At 39.8% G+C, this 22,630-nt stretch overlaps 1 protein-coding gene across 6 annotated transcripts in view; it reads left to right on the forward strand.

The window, feature by feature from the left end:
- Positions 1 to 22,630, forward strand: part of Focad (focadhesin) — a 316,392-nt gene that overhangs the window by 99,506 nt on the left and 194,256 nt on the right. For 5 of the 6 annotated variants that reach the window (XM_030253421.1, NM_001081184.1, XM_006537886.3 and 2 more), the window contains one exon: positions 2,634 to 2,891. The exons of the other annotated variant lie outside the window; for it this stretch is intronic. In XM_030253421.1, coding sequence (XP_030109281.1) covers positions 2,634 to 2,891 — 258 coding nt within the window. The remainder of the gene's footprint in view (positions 1 to 2,633; positions 2,892 to 22,630) is intronic. 6 annotated transcript variants of the gene reach the window in all.

Raw genomic sequence — 22,630 nt, forward strand, 5'->3', positions numbered from 1 at the left:
CACACCACTTTGCCCAGCCCTTTACTTTGTTTTGTTTTGCTTTGTTTTGTTTTGAGAAAAGTCTGGTCTTGAACCTGCTGCCCCACTGTGCCAATGGTGGTATTACATATGCCATCCTCATTTAAGTTCTAGATTTATTTCAGTGTTCTTTATTATTTTCTGTTGTGCTATAATACACATATTACCAGTCCCTTTTACTTTCTACTTCTTTATCTGAAAGGCAGAACATACTCACCCTGTCATCTGTTTTTCCTCTCCGGGTAGGGAAATCCTTGATGACACCCATCTCTTGACAGTATGCCAGTAGCAGCTGTCATTCAACAGGGCACGGGGATCTTACTGTGATATATTATTTAGCATTTTGCTTCCCTACTGCTGTTCTACCTGTCAGCAAGCCAGCAAACCAGAGCAAGAAGGAGGTAATGCCTCAAGTAGCACGGGGTTACCTTCCCTTCCTTGCTTACTTATGCCCGAGCATGTTCTTGCTTTGGACGCTGTTCATGGCTCATGTTCATTTCCAGTTATTAATCTTTTCTACTCTTAACCACTGGATTTTCTTTCCCCAAGACAGGGATAATGCTTTCCTATATTTGCAACTTTAGGCATCTCGCTGGCTTATTAGATATTAGATTGTTTCATATCTTCTTCCTATCTTGGAAAGAAGTTAGTCTTTATTTAAATTGGATAAATGAGTAAAGTGATGTTTAGAGTGGTTGCAATGATGTTTCATGGCTGACTTGGGTTTTCTGAAGACCAAGATTTTATGTCTCAAGTCCAGTGTTGGTTTTCATTAGTATAAAGATTGTGGCCATAGTCATTAATGAATTTTATCTTCTTGTCAACAGTTTTTTTTAATAAGATAAAGGAATATAAATTTGGATTATTATTTAAGCCTAAATTTTGTAAGATTTTTAAAATAGTAGCACATTCACATGGTTTAGAAAGTATAAAGTAGAATATGCTGAGCATCCTTTTTATTCATGTGAGTCCTAGTAGTGCTGTCCTTACTCTTGTAAAGAGGATGTTTTGCTTAATGGTTACCAGTTGTATTGTATTCTACAACAATACAATACAACATACTACCCTATAATGCAATATAACATATCCTTTTCTCCTCAGTCTCGTTTGGAAAAACAAATAGCATTCTATGTAAACTATTTATATCTCTTATATTTTCACTTGGTGAATCTGTTCATATTAGTTATTTGTATGGCTAGAACTTCCACATTTGTTTTTAGAGTACTATTAAATGTTTAAATCTGACAGCCACTCTTTATCATATGTTCAAAAGAATTGTGTGTTTATTTAAATTGTCTTACAAATGTTGGTAGAAATGCTGATAGCGTTGTTTATAATTGCCTCCCAGGATGGACATGGCTCAGTTACTCATTTATCATGAATGGATTGACAAGAGGAGCATCATATATAATGTACGATGCAGTGCTATTAGCAATAACATGTACAGACACAAGCTATGACATGAACAATCCTTGAAAACATGCTAAGTGATAGGAAGCCACAAAATGAGTGGTGTCTATTGTATAAAACCTGTCATAAAATATCCAAAATTATCATATAAAATAGAGTAGAAATACAATACCAGTGGGTAGTTTCCAGGCACAGGGAATAGAAGTAGGCAATTGGGGTTTTTCCCCTTGGAATAATGAAAATATCATAAAAGTAGACCCTGGTGATGGTTTCAGAATTTTATGAATTACTGACATCTACAAAATTGTAAACTTAAAAAAAAAGCAGGTATTATAACATTTGTCTTTCTCACCCTTTCAATGATTATTTTTATACTTAAACCATCGTGTGATAATAGGAAGGTAAGAGAGTTTAATTTCTGCCATCCTCTTCTGTGAAGTGTGAATGACTCTATTGGCAGACAGTGTCAAATGCTTCTGCAATGCCTGTGGCTTCCTGAGTTCTTTCCCCTCAAGTGTCACTGCACAGTTTTGTGCACTCCCTGAACCTGACTACACTGCCACACTTAAGCGAGGAACCTTTTCCCTGATTAGCTGAAATGCAGCACCATCTCTTGGTCTTGTTTGACTTAGAGCTGGGCTAGCTACATTTTGTTGCTGAAGTTATTCACAATTACTAATGAATTACCAGGCTCAAGCTGAAGCAACTCTGTTCCCATCCACACACTGTCTGTTACAAATGTGAATTGTCCTGTGTCCAAGTCTGCCATCTGCTTCGAGCTGCCACTTACAAGGGCCTGGAGCTGGGCAAATTAAATCCGGTGTCTATTTTTCTTCTCATTGTTGATCACTTTGAAGCTTTTTAAAGTGGGAATAGATTTTTTCCTAAACTCTGTTGCCTCTGGATCTTGTATATTGATCTAATTCCCCTCTGTCTTAATAGGAGGTAAATAGTAAATAGAGAAAAATTTGTGCGATAGTGTTCCTAGGTTCTATGGAACAACTGTTTTCCTCTTTGTCGGATCCTATTGCCTCACATTTGGGTGGAGAGCCATTTGGCAGGACCTCAAAGTATCAATTTTTTTGTTGTTGGCGGGGGGTGATTTTGATAATGCATTATAAAATGGGTGAATGTCAGGAATAGGAATTTTTTTCTGACACACACTCATCTCCTTTTTGAAATGCCTTCTTGTGTCTGTTTCTCAGATCTCCTGCAGGCTTGCTTTTCCTGTAAGCAGCATGTATGGCTCCATCTTCACAGCCTGGAGGATTCTTGACGTCATTGGAGAAGAGTCTGCCACTAGTGACTGGCTGGCTACAGTGGAGTCCTTGCTCTCTGCCACTACAGTGATCCCCCCACACGTTTTCTTACTGCTGGCTTACCTGCTTGTTGAAGATGTAGGGCAGAATCTTCAGCAGATACTGAGGGTCACCACACAGTTAGCTCAAGCAGATTCCTCTCAGGTAAAGACAGAGAATATGGAAAAGTAATGGGAGAAACACTCAGTATTTATTATTATGGATAATTTTTAGTTTATTTATGAAGTTTTAAATTATGGCTTTAAAAATGTCTCTCTACCCAGTGTGGTTTCTTTCTTCTTACTCTGAGTTGATGTTCCCGTAACAATGCAAATGTTTTCCTTTAATTAAAACTATAATTTTCGAGGAACCCTGAATTCAGTATATTTTTGTTCCACTTCGCAACGGGTTCCACGGTACATTTCTTTTTAGTTCTAATATTGATCTAATGTGACCCTGCTTAATCAATTCATGACAGATTCCTTACAGTTTGATCCTCAGTCATTTAATAAACAAAAACATTGTGTCCTTCCCTGTGTGGTCCTGATCTGCAGACAAGGCCGTGAGGATAAACAGTTGTCTTCCTGTCTGCATGGAGCTTGAGTGTAATAAGCAGTCAGACATAAATAAGACTTCCCTCCTTCCTCTAAAAATAGAAATAAGTTTAACACAGTCTTACTGGTTAGTCTCTAGAATGTTTTCCATGAAGGAAGGCTCTCCTAACCCGGCAGACATGGCATTATTTTATATTCCATTTAATGTGTCTGTGTTTAGGTTTTTTTCTTTCATACATTGTGAAGAAAAATTTCACCTCTCAATACAAACTCATGTGTTCCTAGTTAGAAACTTTTGTCGGTGTTGTTGGTGAGAAATGTTGATGGTGGGAGGTTCCGTGCTGGGAGTTTCTCATTCTCTCAGCTTACCATGTCCATTGTATTCATCAAGTAATACTTCTCTTCTAGTCCAGTTCTCTGATACGTTTTACAGACCGTCACTCTTAGCCAGTGTTTGGATCATTGCTTAGACCATGTAGGACACTCTTAGAGTAGTTGAAGCTCAGGCAGCATCTGGAGATCATGCAAAGAAGAATCCCTTGAAATAATACTATGGTCTGCCTTGATCTGTATACGCTTCCTACATAATGTATACTCGCACACGCGCACACACACACACACACACACACACACACACACACCACTCACACACCTGTCTGTTATTTTTTTATTTACTCATTGAGTTCCTTTGGTTTTAGGGTAGTCATCTTAAGAACAGTTTTGCTTTTTTTTTATTAGACTAGGATTTAGGTCAATCTTGACCTGAGTAGTATATTCAAGGCACAGTTATTTTTTTATTTCCCATTGTGAATTATGTAGAAGACTTACAGAGAATTATTACTTCATCTTTACAGTCCAAAAGGAATCGAAGAACAGAAGATGCTTAGATCCTTGGTTCATGTGTCCATAATATACCAAATACGATGATAACATAAGGAGACATTTTTAGTTGCCATTCTAGGCAGAATGGAAGTGGGGTGAACTTTCAGGATTTGTGACTAGAGTTGTGCTGAGTGAGGTTAAGAATATTTTAGTCAGAATTTGTGTCACTTTGGCAAATACTTGAAAAGAGCATAAGAGAGGAGAGATGATTTCAGTCCATCATTGCTTGGTTCTGTTGTATTTAGTTCTGTGGCTAGGTAGAAACACCATGGCAAAGCATGATGGGTAAAATTGCCTAGGTTATCGCAGCTAGAAAGCAAAGAGAAACAAGAACAGCCGGGGTAAGATATACTCTATAAAGGTATGCTACCAGTCATAGAGATCCTCAAACCAGATTCCTCTTCCAGATTGGCTACTACCTTCCAATAATGCTATCAATTTGTGTATCCATTGATAGGTCAGAATAGGAAGCGAAGTGGGCCAGATGCATCTCCATGGTTGGTTTTATCAAGGGGAGCCAAGCTCTTAACAGATGAATTATTTCCTTTTACATTTTATTAGTGTGTATTAATTATGCACAGAACAGGTTTCATTATGGCATTTTATTGTGACATGCATATTGTGTGCATGCATATGTATATACATGTGTGTGCATGTGTGTGTAACAATGAACTTAACTAAGGTTAAGGTTACTTACATGAATGAGCAAGGTAAAGGGCTATTTATAGGATCATGATTACCTTACTACTGAAGAAAATTACTCTCTCATTAACTGTCTATAGATTCTGAGGGAGAGGTTCGTACTTTACAAACTCCTGCCAGCCACTGGCATGGGCCTACTTTGCCTCGGGAAGGGAGAAGGCCTCATGAGCCCTTCCCCTCTCAATGACACAACACCGACAATTCCAATCTTATGCAGTTAATCACAGCCAATGAGAATTCAAGAGGGCCATAGGTTTGCCTGGAAGAAAGAATTCCAACTACATTACATCCTGTCTCCTGCTCTTATAATCTCTCAGCCCCCTCTTCCCCAGTGTTCCCCGAGCCTTAGAGGGATGATTTAAGGCTGAGCATTTAACAGTCACTTATTTTCAGCATGTTGACTATTTATGAGTCTTTTCATTAACTGCAGCTCACTGCAAAAGGAATTTTTCTGGTGAAAGCTGACAGCAGTGCTAATCTGTGGTTATAAACAGAATGTTTAGCATGTCTGTTTAGCTAAATAGCAGCAATAGCTTGCACTTTAGATTAGGAAGACCCATGTCCATCCAAGCCAAAGACTTTTTGACTGCATTTATAGTACCAGACACAAACAGACTTCAGATTCAACCAGAAAGTGTTTGGTTGCTCCTACTACAGTCCTGCCACCATAGTACTGGTAGGCATGTCTTACTTACCTGGAGGATATATCCTGTGACACACAGGCCCTACAGCTAAGTGGGACTACTGTTGATAGTTCTTTCCTAGCAGAGGGCACTGTGCCTTCTGGTACCGTGGAGACTAGCCAGTAGTGAAGATGCTTGTAGGTCAGTTCCAGCTTGATTCTCAGAGCTAAAGTGCAATATGAGTTCAGAGAATACCTCTTGTATCCAATCCGTACCACGTGATTTCTTAAAGGAAGGATAATTTCCTTTTAATAGTCATGGAAGTCTGCTAAGAAGACAAAACTGTTGAGCCAAACTTATTATGTATCTAGGGAATTACTCAACTTCTGAGAAGAGATCAGTGTGCTGAGATATCGTTTCCTCCTAGTCCCTAGAAGTCGGATGCTTTTCCCGCTCAGATTCCTCCATGTTCTGTCTGGCAGCCTTTAGCACCTGATGTTTTATTCTGTATAAGCATTATTTGTGTGTGTTCTGTGAAATGGCAATCATTAGAATGATCACCTGGGTTCATTTACTTATTCATTAAGACTTCATTAAATAGTGCTATGTATTTAAGTCATGCTGTACATCCGATGATCATTTGTTGGATAGTTTTGATGCGAATCAGAAAAATATCCTATGCTACTAAAGCATGGTAGAGTGAAATGCTTAAGTGTTGTTACTCAAATGGATGCCCAGCCACACACAATGCCATCCTAAGAGCTTGCAGGTAAGCCTCTTGGAGCAGGCAGAGGTAGTACCCTAGAAACAGGAAACAGTGAGTTCTTTTTCCCTCTTTCTGTTTTCATTACAATGTGATCAATCCTGTTATTTTAATAGTCTTTAGCTACAGTTTAAGCAGCCAAAAGGAAAGGAGAACTAAATATTTTGACAAAGCAAATTTTACAGTAGTGAGTAGATGCTATGAATGTATTCATTTGCATTGAAATCCACTCTGGGTGAAGTAATTTCTATTTTTTCTGGTTATAAAACTATGTGACACATATTTATATTTGTATTTCATGGGAGTTTATCCCTGTAGGAGGACAGTTGGCTGAAGTTCATGGAAGAGTTAATACTAAAGGAAGACTTTAAACTCTTATGAGACTAAGTAGACATGGGAGGTATAGCCTTTTCAAGGCTGCCTTCTGCCCCTGCTTTTGGGAAGTACCAAGGAGGATTCAACCACCTAAAATGTGGTGAGCTGCAATGACATTTGATTTAGTATATGACTATGATGTAAGATCTTAGGAGAGAAAATATTTTATACATTTGAAACAAGTAAGCTATATTTGAAGTATAAGCTGACATTCTTCTAACTACCATAAGTGGTGACAATAGAGATTATTTCTGGTAGTATTCATAAAAATACTATAAATTATTAGTATCTACTGGTAGTTCTCCAGTGTGTGTTCTACTCCTTAGTCTCTCAATCTGACTTTGGCTTTGTATTATCATGACCTTGCATGACTCCAGGGAGAAACCTTAAGAAAAGAGACACAGAAAAAAGCTAAGATAAGGTTGTCTGGTATCTCAGATGGAGAAGCCTCAGCATCTCGCGAAAGCTCGGCATGTGTATTGTATACAGTTGAACAGAGAGGTGGGGTTATAGCCTACAGATACCAAGGAGGCAGGGTTATTGTTATATATAGCTGACTAAGGAGGCGGGGTTATTTTATCCCACTGAACAAGGAAGTAGTTTTAGTTAATCTTGGTAGGAGCAGTCTCTATAAGGGAACATTTTTTGGGCTATGACTATCTGGGGAAAGTGAAGGTGTAAGGAGAAAACTCTGGGGAACATTTTCTGCACTGTCAATAACTACACACAGATCAGGGGAAGGCTTTGCCATCTGTCTTGGTTAGGGTTTTACTGCTGTTGAACAGACACCATGACCAAGGCAAGTCTTATAAAAAACAACATTTAATTGGGGCTGGCTTACAGGTTCAGAGGTTCAGTCCCATTATCATCAAGGTGGGAGCATGGCAGCATCCAGGCAGGCATGGCATAGGCAGAGATGAGAGTTTTACCTCTTCATCCAAAGGCTGCTAGTGGAATACTGACTTCAAAGCAACTAGGGTGAGGGTCTTAAGCCCACACCCACAGTGACACACCTACTCCAACCAGGTCACACCTTTTCCAACAAGGCCACACCTACAAATGGTGCCACTCCCTGGTCCAAGAATTTACAAACCATGACACCATCCCTCCACGCCTCACCCCAGGGAGAAGGCTTTACTATCATTTCCCCACTGGTCTGAGGCTATGGTCCTTGACATGGCCATGCCTGGGTCAACAGGTCACATTCACTCGGAACTGTTGCCTAGGGTTTCCTCCACTTCCCTCCTGATGAGACTTGCCTTTTCCTGTAGTTTTAAGGCAAGTAGGGTCTTAGAAAACTGAAGCTAAGTGGTATGAAGGGGTTTAGGCCTTGGGAATACTACTTAAAAGTTACCTGGATACATACTGTGATATCAAACAAACAAACAAACATACAACAACACAAAATAACTTGTAGAAAGTACCAGCAATTGTTAGTAATTCTTTTAGTTTTCTCATCCAATACTCAATTTACAGAAGATATAAACTCAGGTCAGGCAGTGTTCAATAAAATTCGCCACTACTCGGGGCTGGGAAGGTGGCTCAGTTGTTAAGAGTACTTTTTACTTTTATAGAGGACCTGGGTTCAATTTTCAAAACCCACATAGTGGCTCACAACCATTTGTAACTTTAGTTCCAAGAGATCTGCTACCTTCTTCTCATCTTTCTTGGCACCAGGTCTGCACTGCATGCACATACATAAGTGAAGGCAAAACATCCATACATATAAAACAGAGGAATGGGAAAAACATTACCCTAGAGAACAACAAAAAAGTGTATTACTTACATTTTTTGGAAGGCAATAACATACAAGAATGAACATCTGATGAGTTTCCCTGAAAATCTTGAAAGATTTAACCCCATGGATTTATTTTTACAGAGAAGACTTCATGTCATATTTCTGCATATAGTAAGCCTACCTCCTTTTTTTTTTTTTTTAGGCAAAGTGTTCCTATGTAGCCCAGGTTGGCTTTAACTCATTCTAAGTGGTCTCAGCATCATAATCTTCTTCTCTTAGCCTCCCAGAGTGCTTTGGTCATAGGAGTATTACAGTCTATCTAGCATGTCCTTATCAATTAGTTTTAAGTAATAGTTCCTACTTTTCTTATTCTGATGTATTTCATGACAGTTCTGTAAGAGATGCTTAAATGACACTGGAAACACATGGTCCCTGGCTTGTGTGAAACAATGCTCGTTTGACCATTGTCTCCTCTGCCTCAGGTTTGCTTAGGATCTGGCCATACTACGTGGGAAGTGAGTAGCAGGAAATGTTCAGCATAGATGCTGCAGAGTGCTTTAAGGGACAATGTGAATCAGGCCTACACGAAGACTTTTCTAAAGTTCAATTGAGGACCCTTTTCAGGATATTAGCAAAGCAAATTGTGAACATTTAGCCAGTGTTGCCCACCTATGTAAGGTGATTGTGGACAATTCAACAATACTAGTCTATGTCTAGTATAGCTTCCCTAAGATGCTAACTTTCAGAGCAAATGCTGGCTGCCTCTGTCTCTGTGAACCCATTATTGAGTCTCCCTTTTCTGCTCTGTCGACCTTGAGTGCATTCTTCATAGGAGGCAGCACTAGTTCAGTACCTTCTCCCAACACAGTTCATATTCCAGATCGTGTCATTGTGAGAAACGTGCCTTTTCCTTACTCTGCATGACTTTGCCTGTGTTTGTGGATTTTCTGTTTGGTTCTTTGCCAGCTGTGACTCTGGATCTCAGCATGTTTCATTCATAATTACCCCGAGCGGTTCAGGTAAATTTTTCTTTGAATCTACCTGAGTATCCCTTTACCCCATTTCTTCTAATGGTCTTTTTTTCCTCCAGCCAAAAGGGTGATACTCATCTCTTAAATCCTCTGCCATCTCTCCTCTTTTTGGGGCTCCTGTATCGATTAGCTTTCTATGGCTGTCATAAGATATCAGAAGAAAAGCAATTAGGCAGAAATGCATTTATCTTGGCTTATAGTTTTGGAAGTATGAGAATCCATTTGGAGGGGTCAAAAGCACAAGCCATAAGCAATAGGTACGGCACAGGATCAGGGAGCTAAGAGATTACATCTCCAGCTGCAAGCTCCAAGCACAGAACACATACTGGAAGTAAGGCGAGGCTATGAGCTCTCAAAGCCCATCCTAGTAACAGATCAAGGTTGCATCACATCTCCAAACAGTGCTACCACCTGGGGACCAAATGTTCAAGTATCTGACAAATACTGGGGACATTTCTCATTCAAGCCACCACAGGTTCACTTTAGGGTCAGTATTTAGTGTTATAGTCTAGATAGTGGGGGTGCTGGAGGATCTGTTCTTGTGGCTTTGTGATCCTACAAAAGGTTTATCAGATTTCCCAATTGCTTAATCATCTGACTTATAAACTTATCTAGGCGATCTCCTGACGAAAGCTTATATCCTTTTCTGGAAACAAAGTCTGCCTATTAGTGGATATTAGTTTTGAAAAAGTTATCTGTGTGTGTGTGCCATGACCTGTGTTGCATGTGGAGGTCAGTGGACAACTTAGTGTCTCGAGTAAACATTAGTTATCAAGGTCACCAGCTTTGGGTAGATTGAAGATTTTGATGTCTAATTTTCAGGTGGATAACTCAAATACTGTGTATAAGGAGTATCCATTGCATTTTTACTGATATATTAAATTGAATATAAAGAGGAACATCTTTTAAATTAAAAAAAAATTAACCAATATATAAAAGAAACACTGTGCAAGTTAATGGGGTTTCTTGTAATATTTCAGTGTCTATTCTGGCTTTTATTTATTCTAGTATTCTAGCTTTTAGAAATGCACAGTATTATTACCTGCAGTCCCCCTGCTGTGCAAAGCCTTCCAGAATGGTTTTTGTTTTTATTGAGTTTAGCCCCCATAGATCTATGCCTCTTCCTCCTCAGGCCTCTGGTAGCATCTATAAGGTGGTCTTTTTAGATTCTACACATGGCTAAAATCAGGCAGCAGAAGACTCACACAGTTGACCTGAGGAAGTCACCGGCTTCCTCCTTCAACCTTCCTCTCATTGCACCAAGCGGTCGTCTACCAAGTGGTAGTCCCTAGAGCTCCATGTCTGCACTTTCTCACCTTCTTGTTTCAAGGTGATGAAGGTCATGTTTGTGTATTTTCGTTGTCATTGTCACTTGCGTTTTCTGTCTCTGAGGTCCTTTTATCCTTTTCAGGTTTTGGTTGTTAGGTCTTCTTAATGAGAGCTGTTGTAATCTTTGACAATGGTGTGATGTTTTCAGCGCCCCCCCCCCCTTTCCATTTGTGAAACTGTATACATGCTTGAGCCATTTGAAATCACTTAAGTGGCGAGGTTCATGGCCTTTCTGATCTTTTCAAAGTCATATATTATCAAATAGTAAAAGTTGACTTTCAGGGCAGAATCCTTGATAGTTCTACTCAGGGTCATAAGCTATGTTTTAACACAGAAAATGAATAGGAAATGTGTGAGATTTAATGGTCTGTGAGTTACTGCTGTGAGAAAGGGAGAAGATGTATTCTGTAAAAGGGCGTACACAAAGAGTCTCTGGCCACTCTGCACTCTGTTCTATTGTCATTGAGTTCTGTGAAATGCTACCCCCTGAAGTCAGTCGGCTGCCTGTGTTCTTCACACCAGCGAAAGAAGCCTGAATGTACAGTACTTTGACTAAAGACCTTCAGAGATAAGAAATGCTGAACTGTTTCCTGGTAGCTATAACCTCAATTAGGCCTTGAGAAAAATTGGGATGAGCTTGTCTGCATGAGGCATTTAGACAAAAGCGAACACAGGCCAAGATACAATGGTCAGGATATAGCAAATATATTGTGGCAAAATGTTTATTTCTTCTTTAAATGCTCTGTGAAGGCATCCGTAGAATAAGATGCTTTAAACCATCAGTCTGGTTTTGGGCAGTGTTCATGAAGCTTATGGTTTATATCCAGGGAGTCTCTTTTGTATCAGGTTCTTGCATCAGCTATAACACTATGTTGAGTTAATGGCGATATAGCTACAGATTAGCGATTAGCTAAAGCTTCCATTTAAGGAATGGTTGGTTCTGATTTTTCTAACCCACAATAATCCTACCAGCTTGTGAATAATATACTAAAACAAAATCTTGGTGTTTCAGTATTACTGACATAGAAGAATAGGCATGGAATTTGATGAAGAACAGCCTAGTGCTACATTCAGATCAAGGAAACCTACCTTCTTCCCCTGGCTATGAGGCACCCTTGGTAGGCTGGGCCTCTGCTTAAAACTCAAAAGGAAGAGATCAAACAATCTCATCAAACCAAAGGCAAGATGTCAACTGGAGTTTATTGCTAAATGGCCAAAAGCTATTTTATGTATAGTTTCTCAGAATGTTCATAATTGACGAGTTTTTATATTTAGGAAAATATTTTACTAAATAGCTTATTTTGTATTTTACTTGTTTGGAAAGTAATGTTTGGGAAATCTTGAGAGAATGGCATGTTCTTGTGGTTGACTTGTTGAAAAGGGGTGAGGTTGTCCACTGGTAGTTTGGGATCTTGAGGTCCATGAAGGCATCTCTCTTCAGAATGCATTCATGAGAGCAGCCTCGCAACATCTGTGTTAGTCGGGATGTGGAATGCTAAGGCAGTTGGAGATGTGGTCACGGGGAGTAAGAGCACTTGCAGAAGACCCTGTTGTGCTCCAGTGTAGAGAAGACGTTGTGTGACCCCAGAACTGTACAAGTAAGTCCTGTGAGGGGCCACCCAAGACTGCTGGGAAGAGGTGGTTCCTGAAGAACTCTTGTTGGGTAAATACAAGTTCCTTAAAATGAATTAGAAATATATTGCCTCTTGTCATCCCATATGGACTGGAAAATATTTGTCCACGACACAGGATTATATTTGAGCAACTTCACCGAATAAACAGCAGAATAAACGCATTTCTGGCGGTTCTTGAGTGCTGTGTCAGCTCTGCTTTCCCCAGTGTCGCTCCTCCTCAGTGCTTCCCATTTCATTTTCTTTCTGGGGGAGACAAAGCCCCCAGCACACAATCCCAGTTAGATATTATGTCCTGTAGCTGTCAGGGGGATTACAGGTCTTGATTTGATAGAGGAGTTTAGCTCCAGAGTTCTCAAAGGTAGGTGGGAGTGTTAGGTCCTTCACCGAATTCTCATTTTTGCCCATGTCTATTGAGCCCACTAGGCTTCTAGCCCATCAGTGTCAGTTTTGAGCATTTTGTCATAGGTAGTATAGGCTCTTAAGTGAGTTTTTTCAGAAAAGTTAATATAATATAACATTTGGGCGTTCTGAAGTCAGTCTGTTTGCAGTGGGTGGAGATGCATAGTTCTAAAGCAGGTGATCCAGAGAACTGGCTAAGAAGGTCGAGAGATGGTTCCTTTGGCAGGCCTGCATTGACTGGACTTTGGGAGCCATGAGTTCTGCTATCTTGATTAATAACTCTTTTGTGTGAATGAATTGCTTCTGAATTTAAGGCAATTTATATATTTTCCTGTCTCTGCAAAGAAAATAAGCATGTAAAATGTTTACTTGAATTCATCATATTGCTATCATTGGCATATCATGTTGCCAAGCTTGATGAGATTAGTAATGACAAATTAATGTTTTAAAGTGACCTATCTAGTTGTCTTAAATGTAAATTATGTTGAAATGCAGTTTTTAGTAGAAACAGTTTAAATTTAGTATTCATAAAAGGATTTCTCAAGGAAAGCCATGTCTTAAAGTGTTTGCTTCTCAGCATCGTTGGAAGGTTCCTGTGCTTTATCTCTTGATTGGTAGGTAACAGGTAGCAATTGTTAGCTACAAATAATTTCCCCAAGCCAATAAAGTAGGTCCTGAAATTGCCATGTTTATCCAGGCAAATGGATGGAACATCGTGGAGTTCATGGTCGTTAGATTTAGTTTAAGTTAGATTACACCGGCATCAGAGTAGGTGAACTTTATTAATTTAGAGTTCATGTAATTTGATATAGACTGAATTAAAATATTAGCAGGTATTGACGTTACTGGTTTTTAGATTGTTTAAATTTGCTCACTTACATTAATATGAAGAGTGTGCTAATTTAAAATGATCAAATTATGTATTCATTAAGATCCATCAACAGGTCCTGGTGGTTGGTAACACTTGGGTAATTAGTTTTGTACAGTAATAGTGTAAGCAATTGACTTTTATTTCTTTAGTACTTTTCAAATTCAATCTTGTCTATCTTCATTATTTCTCATACTCTGGATTATTATTAATGACAATTATGCTGGTGGCAGTTTACTATTTATGTGTACTTCGTGGCAAATTGTATTTAATCTTTCATGGTAGTGGTGCATCTTTATCTGTGCTAAGTGCAATTATCATGGAGTTATCCTTCAGCTTGAGATACTGTGCATGTCGTGTTTTTATTAGGCCCCATGTTATTTATTAAGCATTTTCAGGTCACACATTTAATCACACAACATATGTTTATTGCAGCCCTCCTGTATGGTAGGTGCTGATAACATTGAGATGGAAGGATATTGTCTTGCACTCAGGAATGCTAAGGCTCAGTGCATTGATAGAGTCACTAAAAATGACTGTCCATACAAGACAGTACTTTGCACTGTGGCAGTAAATAAGCATTTTTGCAACACAGAGGAGAGTGCCCGTATGTTTCCCTAAAGTAGGGGAATGAGGAAACATTTAGACAGAATGCAGAACATATGCCAAGGCACTGATAGGTATCAGGTCACAGTGGGGTGGCAAGAGAGACATCTAGCCATTCTGAATTAACCTGGATACATGGGAAGAGGGAAGTTGTTCCTGAAGTGGATATAGCTGTTGAGAAAAATGAGCTCCTGAAGCCTTGAAGTTGGGCAAGATGAGGAAAGTTCTCTAAACCACCAGGGCAAATCAGACTTGGGGTAGATGAAGTGTTTATGATAGGATTTTAAAAGTAACAGTTTTGGTGGACACCCTGGTTTATATAAGGAAGAGAGAAAACACGCGGACCCTATAGTATGATAGGAACAAACCGAGGTGTCCAACAACTGCCGGACATCTCAGCCCTTTCCTCAGTCACTCAAGTGCAGATGCTAGGAAATGAGAGGATGGGCCAGGATGATAGTTCTCCAGAGAGTGACCAGGAGGCTGTGAGTCTTACACGTCCCATGCTCTTTGTCTCAACTTTAGTGACTGGGACTTGAACCTGCTCCTGTCTTCCTCTGATCTCTCCTTCTAGTCCACATTAAAGCACCTCGCTCACTTTTGAGGGACATGAGTGATAGAGTGATTAGTAATGATGCCCTTCAAAACTTAAAAGAGAGTGATGGCTGGGACTTTATGATAGTCTCTGGGTACTTGCCTGCCATAACTGTAATCAGGCAATCCATAAGAAGTCAAGAGGAAGTGACACTGAAGAGGAATATGTTTGATGCAAAAATATAAAAACAAAGCGTGTGTGTGTTTGTGTGTGTGTGTGTGTGTGTGTGTGTGTTTGTGTGTGTGTGATGGCTAGCTGGCTAGCACTTGTGATGATCAGCTTCCATGCACAGATTTTGTCAATGCAAAACACGTGTTAGTATTTCTTATAATAAAATGTGGGCAACTCAGGTGGGTGTTACTAAAAAATCCAGTGGGATGAAGCTCTCTAGGGGAATATACAGGGCTCTGTTCACAACAGCACGATTCCTAAGGATTGTTGAATGGATAAGGCAGACACCATTTCCCTGTGCCAAGTCTAATGAGACTTTCATTCTGCAAGTTTGGCTGCTGGCCATGGAGCAGTAGGAGGATCCCTCTTGGGCTGTGAGATGTACAGACACCTTCACCGTACTGACAGTGTGCTGACCCTGTTTCCCAAAAGAGCCCCTCCAGATGCAGATATCAGAGGTTTCTGAGGGGCTGGGGCAGGGTGGTGGAGAGATGATGACCAGACCTATCAGCATCAATTAGAGGTTGTAAAGTTAGGGGACTCTGGAGAATTCTGCCAGCTGTCACTACACTCTTGCTGGGGCTATGGGTTTAACCTTAGTAATCTCAGCAGCATGAGAGTGAGCATGTGGATGGATAGTCTTAGGCTTCGGCTTCTCTGGGCCTTGAATGATGCTGGCACATTTACTACAGCAGCCACTACCAGATGGCTGCTTCACACTTTTCCTTCGATTTCTCTGTTTATATTTTTGTGCTTTGTTGAAATTTACAAATGAGGGTCTCCAAATTTACTTTGGTTAAAGCATCTCAGCTATGTACTGTTACAATAGTGGTACACTGGAGTCATACCTTGATGAACGAAGGTGGATTCAATGGCCAGGTATGTTCTCTATGTCCCCTTTCTTACTCTCTCCCTTTTGAGACATTAGAATGTCACTCATGCAGAAAGGAGGAGTCTGGTATGCATTTCTGTTGCCTGGTTCTCAGTGCATCTTTGTAGCACTCATTGAATAGTCGATGAGTTCCTGGTTGTTTTTTGAAGTAGGAGAGGGCACAGGCAGTGGTCTGGAAAGTTCCTGAAGAAAGTTCAGGAATCATTTTTGAAACCGTAAAAAAATGGAGAACCAGGCATGCATATGTTATGCTGTCTTAAATCAAACTCTGGGTAAAGCTGTGGTGGCACATGCTGTTCATGAAAGGCTTAATGCAGTTCTCCTCATCGGATGAATTGTCTTGTTGTGCAAAAACTGTTATTACACTGTGTGTGAAACCAACCATGCTGCCGGGGAAAAAATTAAATCGCCTGACTGAGTGGTCACTTGTGAATAGTAACACAAGATCTATTGCCGTTATTAGAGACTCTGGAGGACATTCACCCTTTTATGGTCTTTCAACTGCTGGAGTGAAATATTTTAGTGGTAAATGACACCCTTCTGGGAAATCCCCCCTGAAGATTCACTCTCTGCTGTCTGTATATAGAAAAAAACGGTGGGAGTGGGGGAGCACTGGAGGCCAATCACGTTATTCCGTTCAGATTGCCTAACAAACTTTCCTAATTTGATGTGGTGTGATAACAGTTGCTTTTCAATGTTTCTCATTAGACCATTTTTAGTCAGTGTCCATTAGGGCCACACTCTGTCTTCTGTAACATGCCATGCACTTTCTGTATTCTTTTCTGTAGGGGGTGCATGCAAGCACAGGCGTAGACACCGGGCTGGCTGGGTTATGTACTTTAAGATACGATGAAGTGCAATGACTTCCTGCTTATTCTATTTGCTTTCTTTGTAAGAGTCTTTGATTATATATAGGACAGATTATGTAAATTCAGGTCTCAGTTCTGCTTGGAAACTGTGTTGATTGGTAAATCTGTTATGAAATATTTTTCAGAAGTGAATAAACAGTTATTGATCTGAGGTGTTCATAAGAGAGTCATTAGAGTAGGGACTGCAGCTTCTTTCCTTTGGCTAATATTCAGTATTATTCCTGTGTTTATTCATAGTTTATCACCACTCTAAAAATTTCTGCCATTTTACTAGATGATGCAGGTTAGCTTTTATGGGAACAATAAAGTTGTTAGGGATAGCATTGCAAGTAATTTGAATAAATTTTGTGTTTTGTTAATTTTGAAATCAAGTAGCTGACATTTTCTCCATTTCTCATTATCTGATCTCAATGCCTTTCCCCTCCTCCTTTCCTTTAAAGCTTTCTTACTTTATTGCCCAAAAGCTATGGACCAGTTAGAGTGGTGTGAATAGGGATATAAATTCTATTGGATTTCTCAGTGCCTGCTTTTGTTACAGGTATTTTGATGGGTTCATTAAAGCATATCAGTTGGAGTGGGGGCAGGGAAGAAAATGGAGTCGAGGAAAGGAAATATATTGTCATCTGAAATAATACATAGATATTTGAGCTTCACCTGGAAATAAAAATAATTTTATAGAACGGGAGATAGAAACTCTTTGTCAGGTTGCTAATGAGAGGCTTGACCTAGCTGCTGCAGCAGCAGCATCTTTGGGGATGATGAGAGATGCAAAATGCACTGTTGCTAAGCAACTCTCTTGGCTGCCTCTGGAGCAGGTTCATATGTGCTAAGAGCTAATGAATCCTTGTGTCTGCTCTTTGAAAATGCTCAAAAAAAAAAAAGCCAATGAAGACATTCCCAGACATTTAGCATTTATAAGTACTGAACCTTTCTTGCCATGTCATCTACTCATTAAAAATTAAATTGACCATTTATTGGGTACTGAATATTGCTTTATTTTTCAAGGTGGGTAAGGTTTGAGCCCTATATAAATATATTTTCACAAAGGAGCTCAATAAAAATGACTTTGCTTTGGTCTGCTACTTATATTGTTGTATCTGAAGAATTAAGTTGTAATATTTCATTTTCCTTTCCCCTTTTTAAAGTGCTAGAATGCTCCTCTTGGCTTAGATATTTTTGAAATCATACTATTGTCACACATTATTCAGCTCAATGCCATTGTCTCTGAAGACTCTAACAATCTAGAAACTAGCAAATATTTTTATGGTGGCTTATTTAGCCATTCTCCCTGTCTCTCTCCCCCCCCCCCCCCCGCCCCCCAAGAATTAAAGAAAACAAAGCAGGCCACACGTTAAGAGTGAGAGTCTGATGATAAATCCTGGATTAAGTACTGAATATAAGTTTCTGGAATCTGTAGCAACCTTTGATGACCTCTTGAGAGTGGTGTGAGGATAGACACAGGAATCACTGTGATGGGCCATGCAAGTGCTAAGTGCTCTTTTTGTTTGTTTGTTTTGTTTTGTTTTGTTTTTGCTTTTTTTTTGTTTGTTTGTTTTTTGTGATGAATTCTAGTTGATTTGCCATTCAACAAGAACTTTGTGTTATTGGAGTGGCTATCTTAGTCAGTTTTGGTATTTTTATAGGATATGAAGGCTTTGGCTTTTGATTTGGTTGCATGTAAAGATGATGTCCATGCCTTTATATAAACTGTAAAGTTAGTTTCTTAATTCTTATAATATCCAAAAATGTAGTAGAGATTCTACAGTAGTATAACAATGGTATAATGTTCTCTAAAATGAGAATTATAAAAGAACTTGCCTCATTAAATTTAGCATGTGAATTAAGTGACATAACTCATGGTCAGCAAAAGTGATATTGTTATTGTTCTTTTTATACATTGTACAGCTATTTGTTCTGTGTTATAGGTGCAGTGCCTGGCTCTAGTTAACAGAGATTTTTCCTTGTCTGTCTAGAGCGAGCATCATCCTTTATTCCCCAAGTCCTTCAAAAGGGAGATATTCACTGTTATGTACGTTCGTGTGTCTGCTTTTTTTTCATCAATTTATTTACTCACATACTTGTGTATGTGTGTTTGTATGTACGTATGTATGTGAAACATGAGTAGGAAGGTCAGACAGCTTGTGAAAGCTGGTCCGTCTATCATGAGGATCCCAGGAATTGAATTCAGCTCATCAGGCTTGGCAGAAGGCTCCTTTACCTACACCGAGCTTTGTTCAACTTTGTGTGCCTGTTTTAATGTACTTTTAGATTAAGCAAGGAGATGAAGAATGGTGTTTTTCAACAGTGGGACTGTGGAGTATGTAAAAGTGCTTGTCACAAAGCCCCGAGGACAGGAACTTATATCCCTAGCACACAGAAAACTCCAAATGTGGCAATGAGCACCTGTTACCAGTGTGCTAATGGGGACAGATGCAAGGACGATTTCTGGGCTTGCTGGACAGTTAGTCTGGACAACTTGGTGGTCCCCAGGTTCAGTCAGAAACCCTGTCTGAAGAATAAGATGAAGAGTGATCAAGGTATATCTCCAACACTGATTTCTGATTTACACCCATACATACATCTCACATCAAAATCTTTATGATTGCATATTTTAGAAGGTGGGAAAAGGATAAAATAGTATTTAATAGTATGTTTTATATAACCTAGTATATCTGAAATATTCAAAATTTAGTAAAAAATAAATTGCTTGCTGGGCGGTCTTGGCACGCGCCTTTAATCCCAGCACTTGGGAGGCAGAGGCAGGTGGATTTCTAAGTTCGAGGTTTGAGGCCTTCCTGGTCTACAAAGTGAGTTCCAGGACAGCCAGGGCTACACAGAGAAACCCTGTCTCGAAAAAACAAACAAACAAACAAACAAACAAACAAACAAGCCCAAATTGCTGAAATATTTTGTGGATTCATATCCATAAACCCTTCCAGATCTCTTTTATATTTTACTCTTACAAGACATCTCAATTAAGTTGACTATGTTTCTAGCTAGTGTTTACTCATGTTGTGTGTCAGACTTTTCTTGGAGAGATGTAACACATATATCTTACCCCAGAAAGGGAACCCATGACAGGCCGAAGTGCACCCAAATCCAAAGTGGTGAGTCAGTGAACTTCTACTGGGCTTAGTTACAGAAGTGCACGCGAGGGCTTACTTGGAAATCTGGGATGACTCAAAGGCAGCTGCATCTCTGAACAGCCCATTCTAACATTGGCAATGCCTCATAAAAGCTGCAACCTCAGAGATGTCATACAGCCTGTAGGCAGCTGACACAGTCATGTGATTACTGGGCAACTTAGATTCACCCTGTGACTCTCCCAGACAAGTGACATGTGTTTACTCTCAGTGTCTTATGAGCCATCTCCTCCTCCTCAGAGGAAGGTTTCCATTTGGAAGAAAGTGTCAGGCAACAAGTTACATATCATGATGACCACTGGGTCAAACAATATAGAGCCACTGAAAATCCCCAGCGTGTGCTCTTCTTCAACATAAATGTAGAATATGTGTTTAGAAATACTCTTCTAATATTGATTTCCCCTGTCTAGGAGTAGGCACTTAGTTTGTAGGAGACTAGAAACTTAATAATCAAGAACCAATGTCTGTGTGTGTTTTGAAAAAAAAGTATTTTCTTTTCTTTTGAGGGAGGATTCTCTTATGTAGTCCAGGGTATCCTGGAACTTGGAAACTGTAGTTGTCAGGGTTTTCTGAAGGGAATGAAAAAAATATAATGAATATTTATTATATAAAAGAAATAATTTAGGTTAGCTTTCACAGTAGGCGCATAAGCCAGGATGTTGCTTAATCACCGGAGAGGCAGAGAATCCTATATCTGCGCAGTTCACAAAACAGGGTACTTCAGCTGTCTCGGCTGACTCTGAAGGCCTGGGGCCTTACTGCATAGCTAGCATTTTCTGTTCAAGTTGGAAAGTCAAAGAAACCTGGTTCTGATATAACAAAAAATGGAAGGAGTGGGAGCAATGGGTTATATGTGTTCACCACCAGGAAGCAAGGGAAGCAGCCATGTTGGCTGCCCCTGGAAAGTGTCACCCTTGCTGGGGGAGGGTCTTCTGAGTTCATCATGCCAGGAGGTGCTGAACAGATTTGCTCGCACCTGTGACTCTTAGGTGATTGCTGATCTAAGTAAAGTGACGACCAAGGTGGAGTGAACATCAAGCTCTTCCTGGTGTATAGTGTTCCTCATATTGAACGGTGCTGGGATTATAGGCCTGTAGCACCATCACTAGCAGGATAATAATTGCCAAAGTATGGTGTTCAGAAAGTAACAGAGAACAGGTTGGAATTCTGGTAAGTGGTTTTTGTTTTGGGGGTTTTTCTTTGTTTTGTGTGTGTGTGTGTGTGTGTGTGTGTGTGTGTGTCTGTGTGTGTGTGTCTGTGTGTGTCTGTGTGTGGCAGATCTACATTTTCTAAGACTTTTTCCTTTTTAAATTCATCTTGAGTACATTTCATCTCCTAATTATGAGGACTTGATATATTATGGTTCATAGCAGATACAAGAAAAAGAACACAGCTCCTGTCTATGATACACATCATTTTCAGCTGTTGTGATCAAGAAGCTAGGTCCTAGAGTAGACCAAAGTTAACATAGGGCTAAAGTTAGAATAACAAACAGTAATTAGAGCAATTTCTTCCTAAAAAGATCAAAACTGGACTCCCTAAACTCTATTTTCCATGTCTGTAAATGTTGTGGGTTGAACTCCTAGGTTATAAGAAGGAACCTGTCTTAGTCAGAGTTTCTATTCCTGCACAAAACATCATGACCAAGAAGCAAGTTGGGGAGGAAGGGGCTTATTCAGCTTATACTCTCACATTGCTGTTCATCACCAAAAGAAGTCAGGACTGGACTTACACAGGGCAGGAACCTGGAGGCAGGAGCTGATGCACAGGCCATAGAGCGATTCTGCCTACTGGATTGCTTCCCTTGGCTTGCTCAAGTTCCATTCTTATAGAACCCAGGAATACTAGCTCACGGATGTCACCACCTACCACCACCCTTCCACCTTGAACACTAATTGAGAAAATGCCTTACAACTGGATCTCATGGAGGCATTTCTTCAAGGGAGGCTTTTTTTCTCTGTTATAACTTCAATTTGTGTCAAGTTGACATACAAAACCAGCCAGTACAGAGTCTATACAAGGTAATGCAGGAGAGAGAACATGATGAACCTTGGAAATCCAAGATGAAGACAGAGAAACCAGAACAAGTTGTTCCCAGGACCAGCTGTTATCCATGTGAGGAAACTTATGGATTGTCCACTGTCTTCTGTAATGACTACCTTGGGTATTGAGAGTCCAGGGTAGCCCTATCACTTGTTGAAGCCTTATTGAAGGCAATTTGGAGTATTAAAGCAGAGGTCATGGCAAGTCTACAGCTCAGACTTCCGATTGCTAAATTAAAGGCATTGACTACTGTGCCTGTCCTTTTGATAATTGAGTGTACACACTAATATCTTACAAGCGTTGTATTATACTTCCTCCTCTTCCTCTTGTCTTCTCCTTTCCTTCGTGTTTGGTATTCTCTACTCCCCTCTGCCTGTGCTGAAGGTAGATCTCTGGTTCTCATACCTGCCCTACTCCTCTTCCCTGAGCTGTGTTCCCAGTCCTCTCTGTGTTATAGAGTACAAGTTTCCATGTTGTTCTTTGTCCCCTATCTTTGCTTTCAGATACAAGAAATTCTACTCAATAGTGCTCCCCCCAGGATATGTTTCAGACATCATATTTTAATATGATAGTTTTAATTTTGTCTCACATATTTGATATACTCTGACATAGAAACAATACATGGAGTTGTATGTATTACTTTTTGAGAAATTTTGTCTCCTACATTTAGATTTCTCATATCTTTAA

The sequence above is a fragment of the Mus musculus genome, chromosome 4 (assembly GCF_000001635.26).
Source record: "Mus musculus strain C57BL/6J chromosome 4, GRCm38.p6 C57BL/6J".
Taxonomy (NCBI): domain Eukaryota; kingdom Metazoa; phylum Chordata; class Mammalia; order Rodentia; family Muridae; genus Mus; species Mus musculus.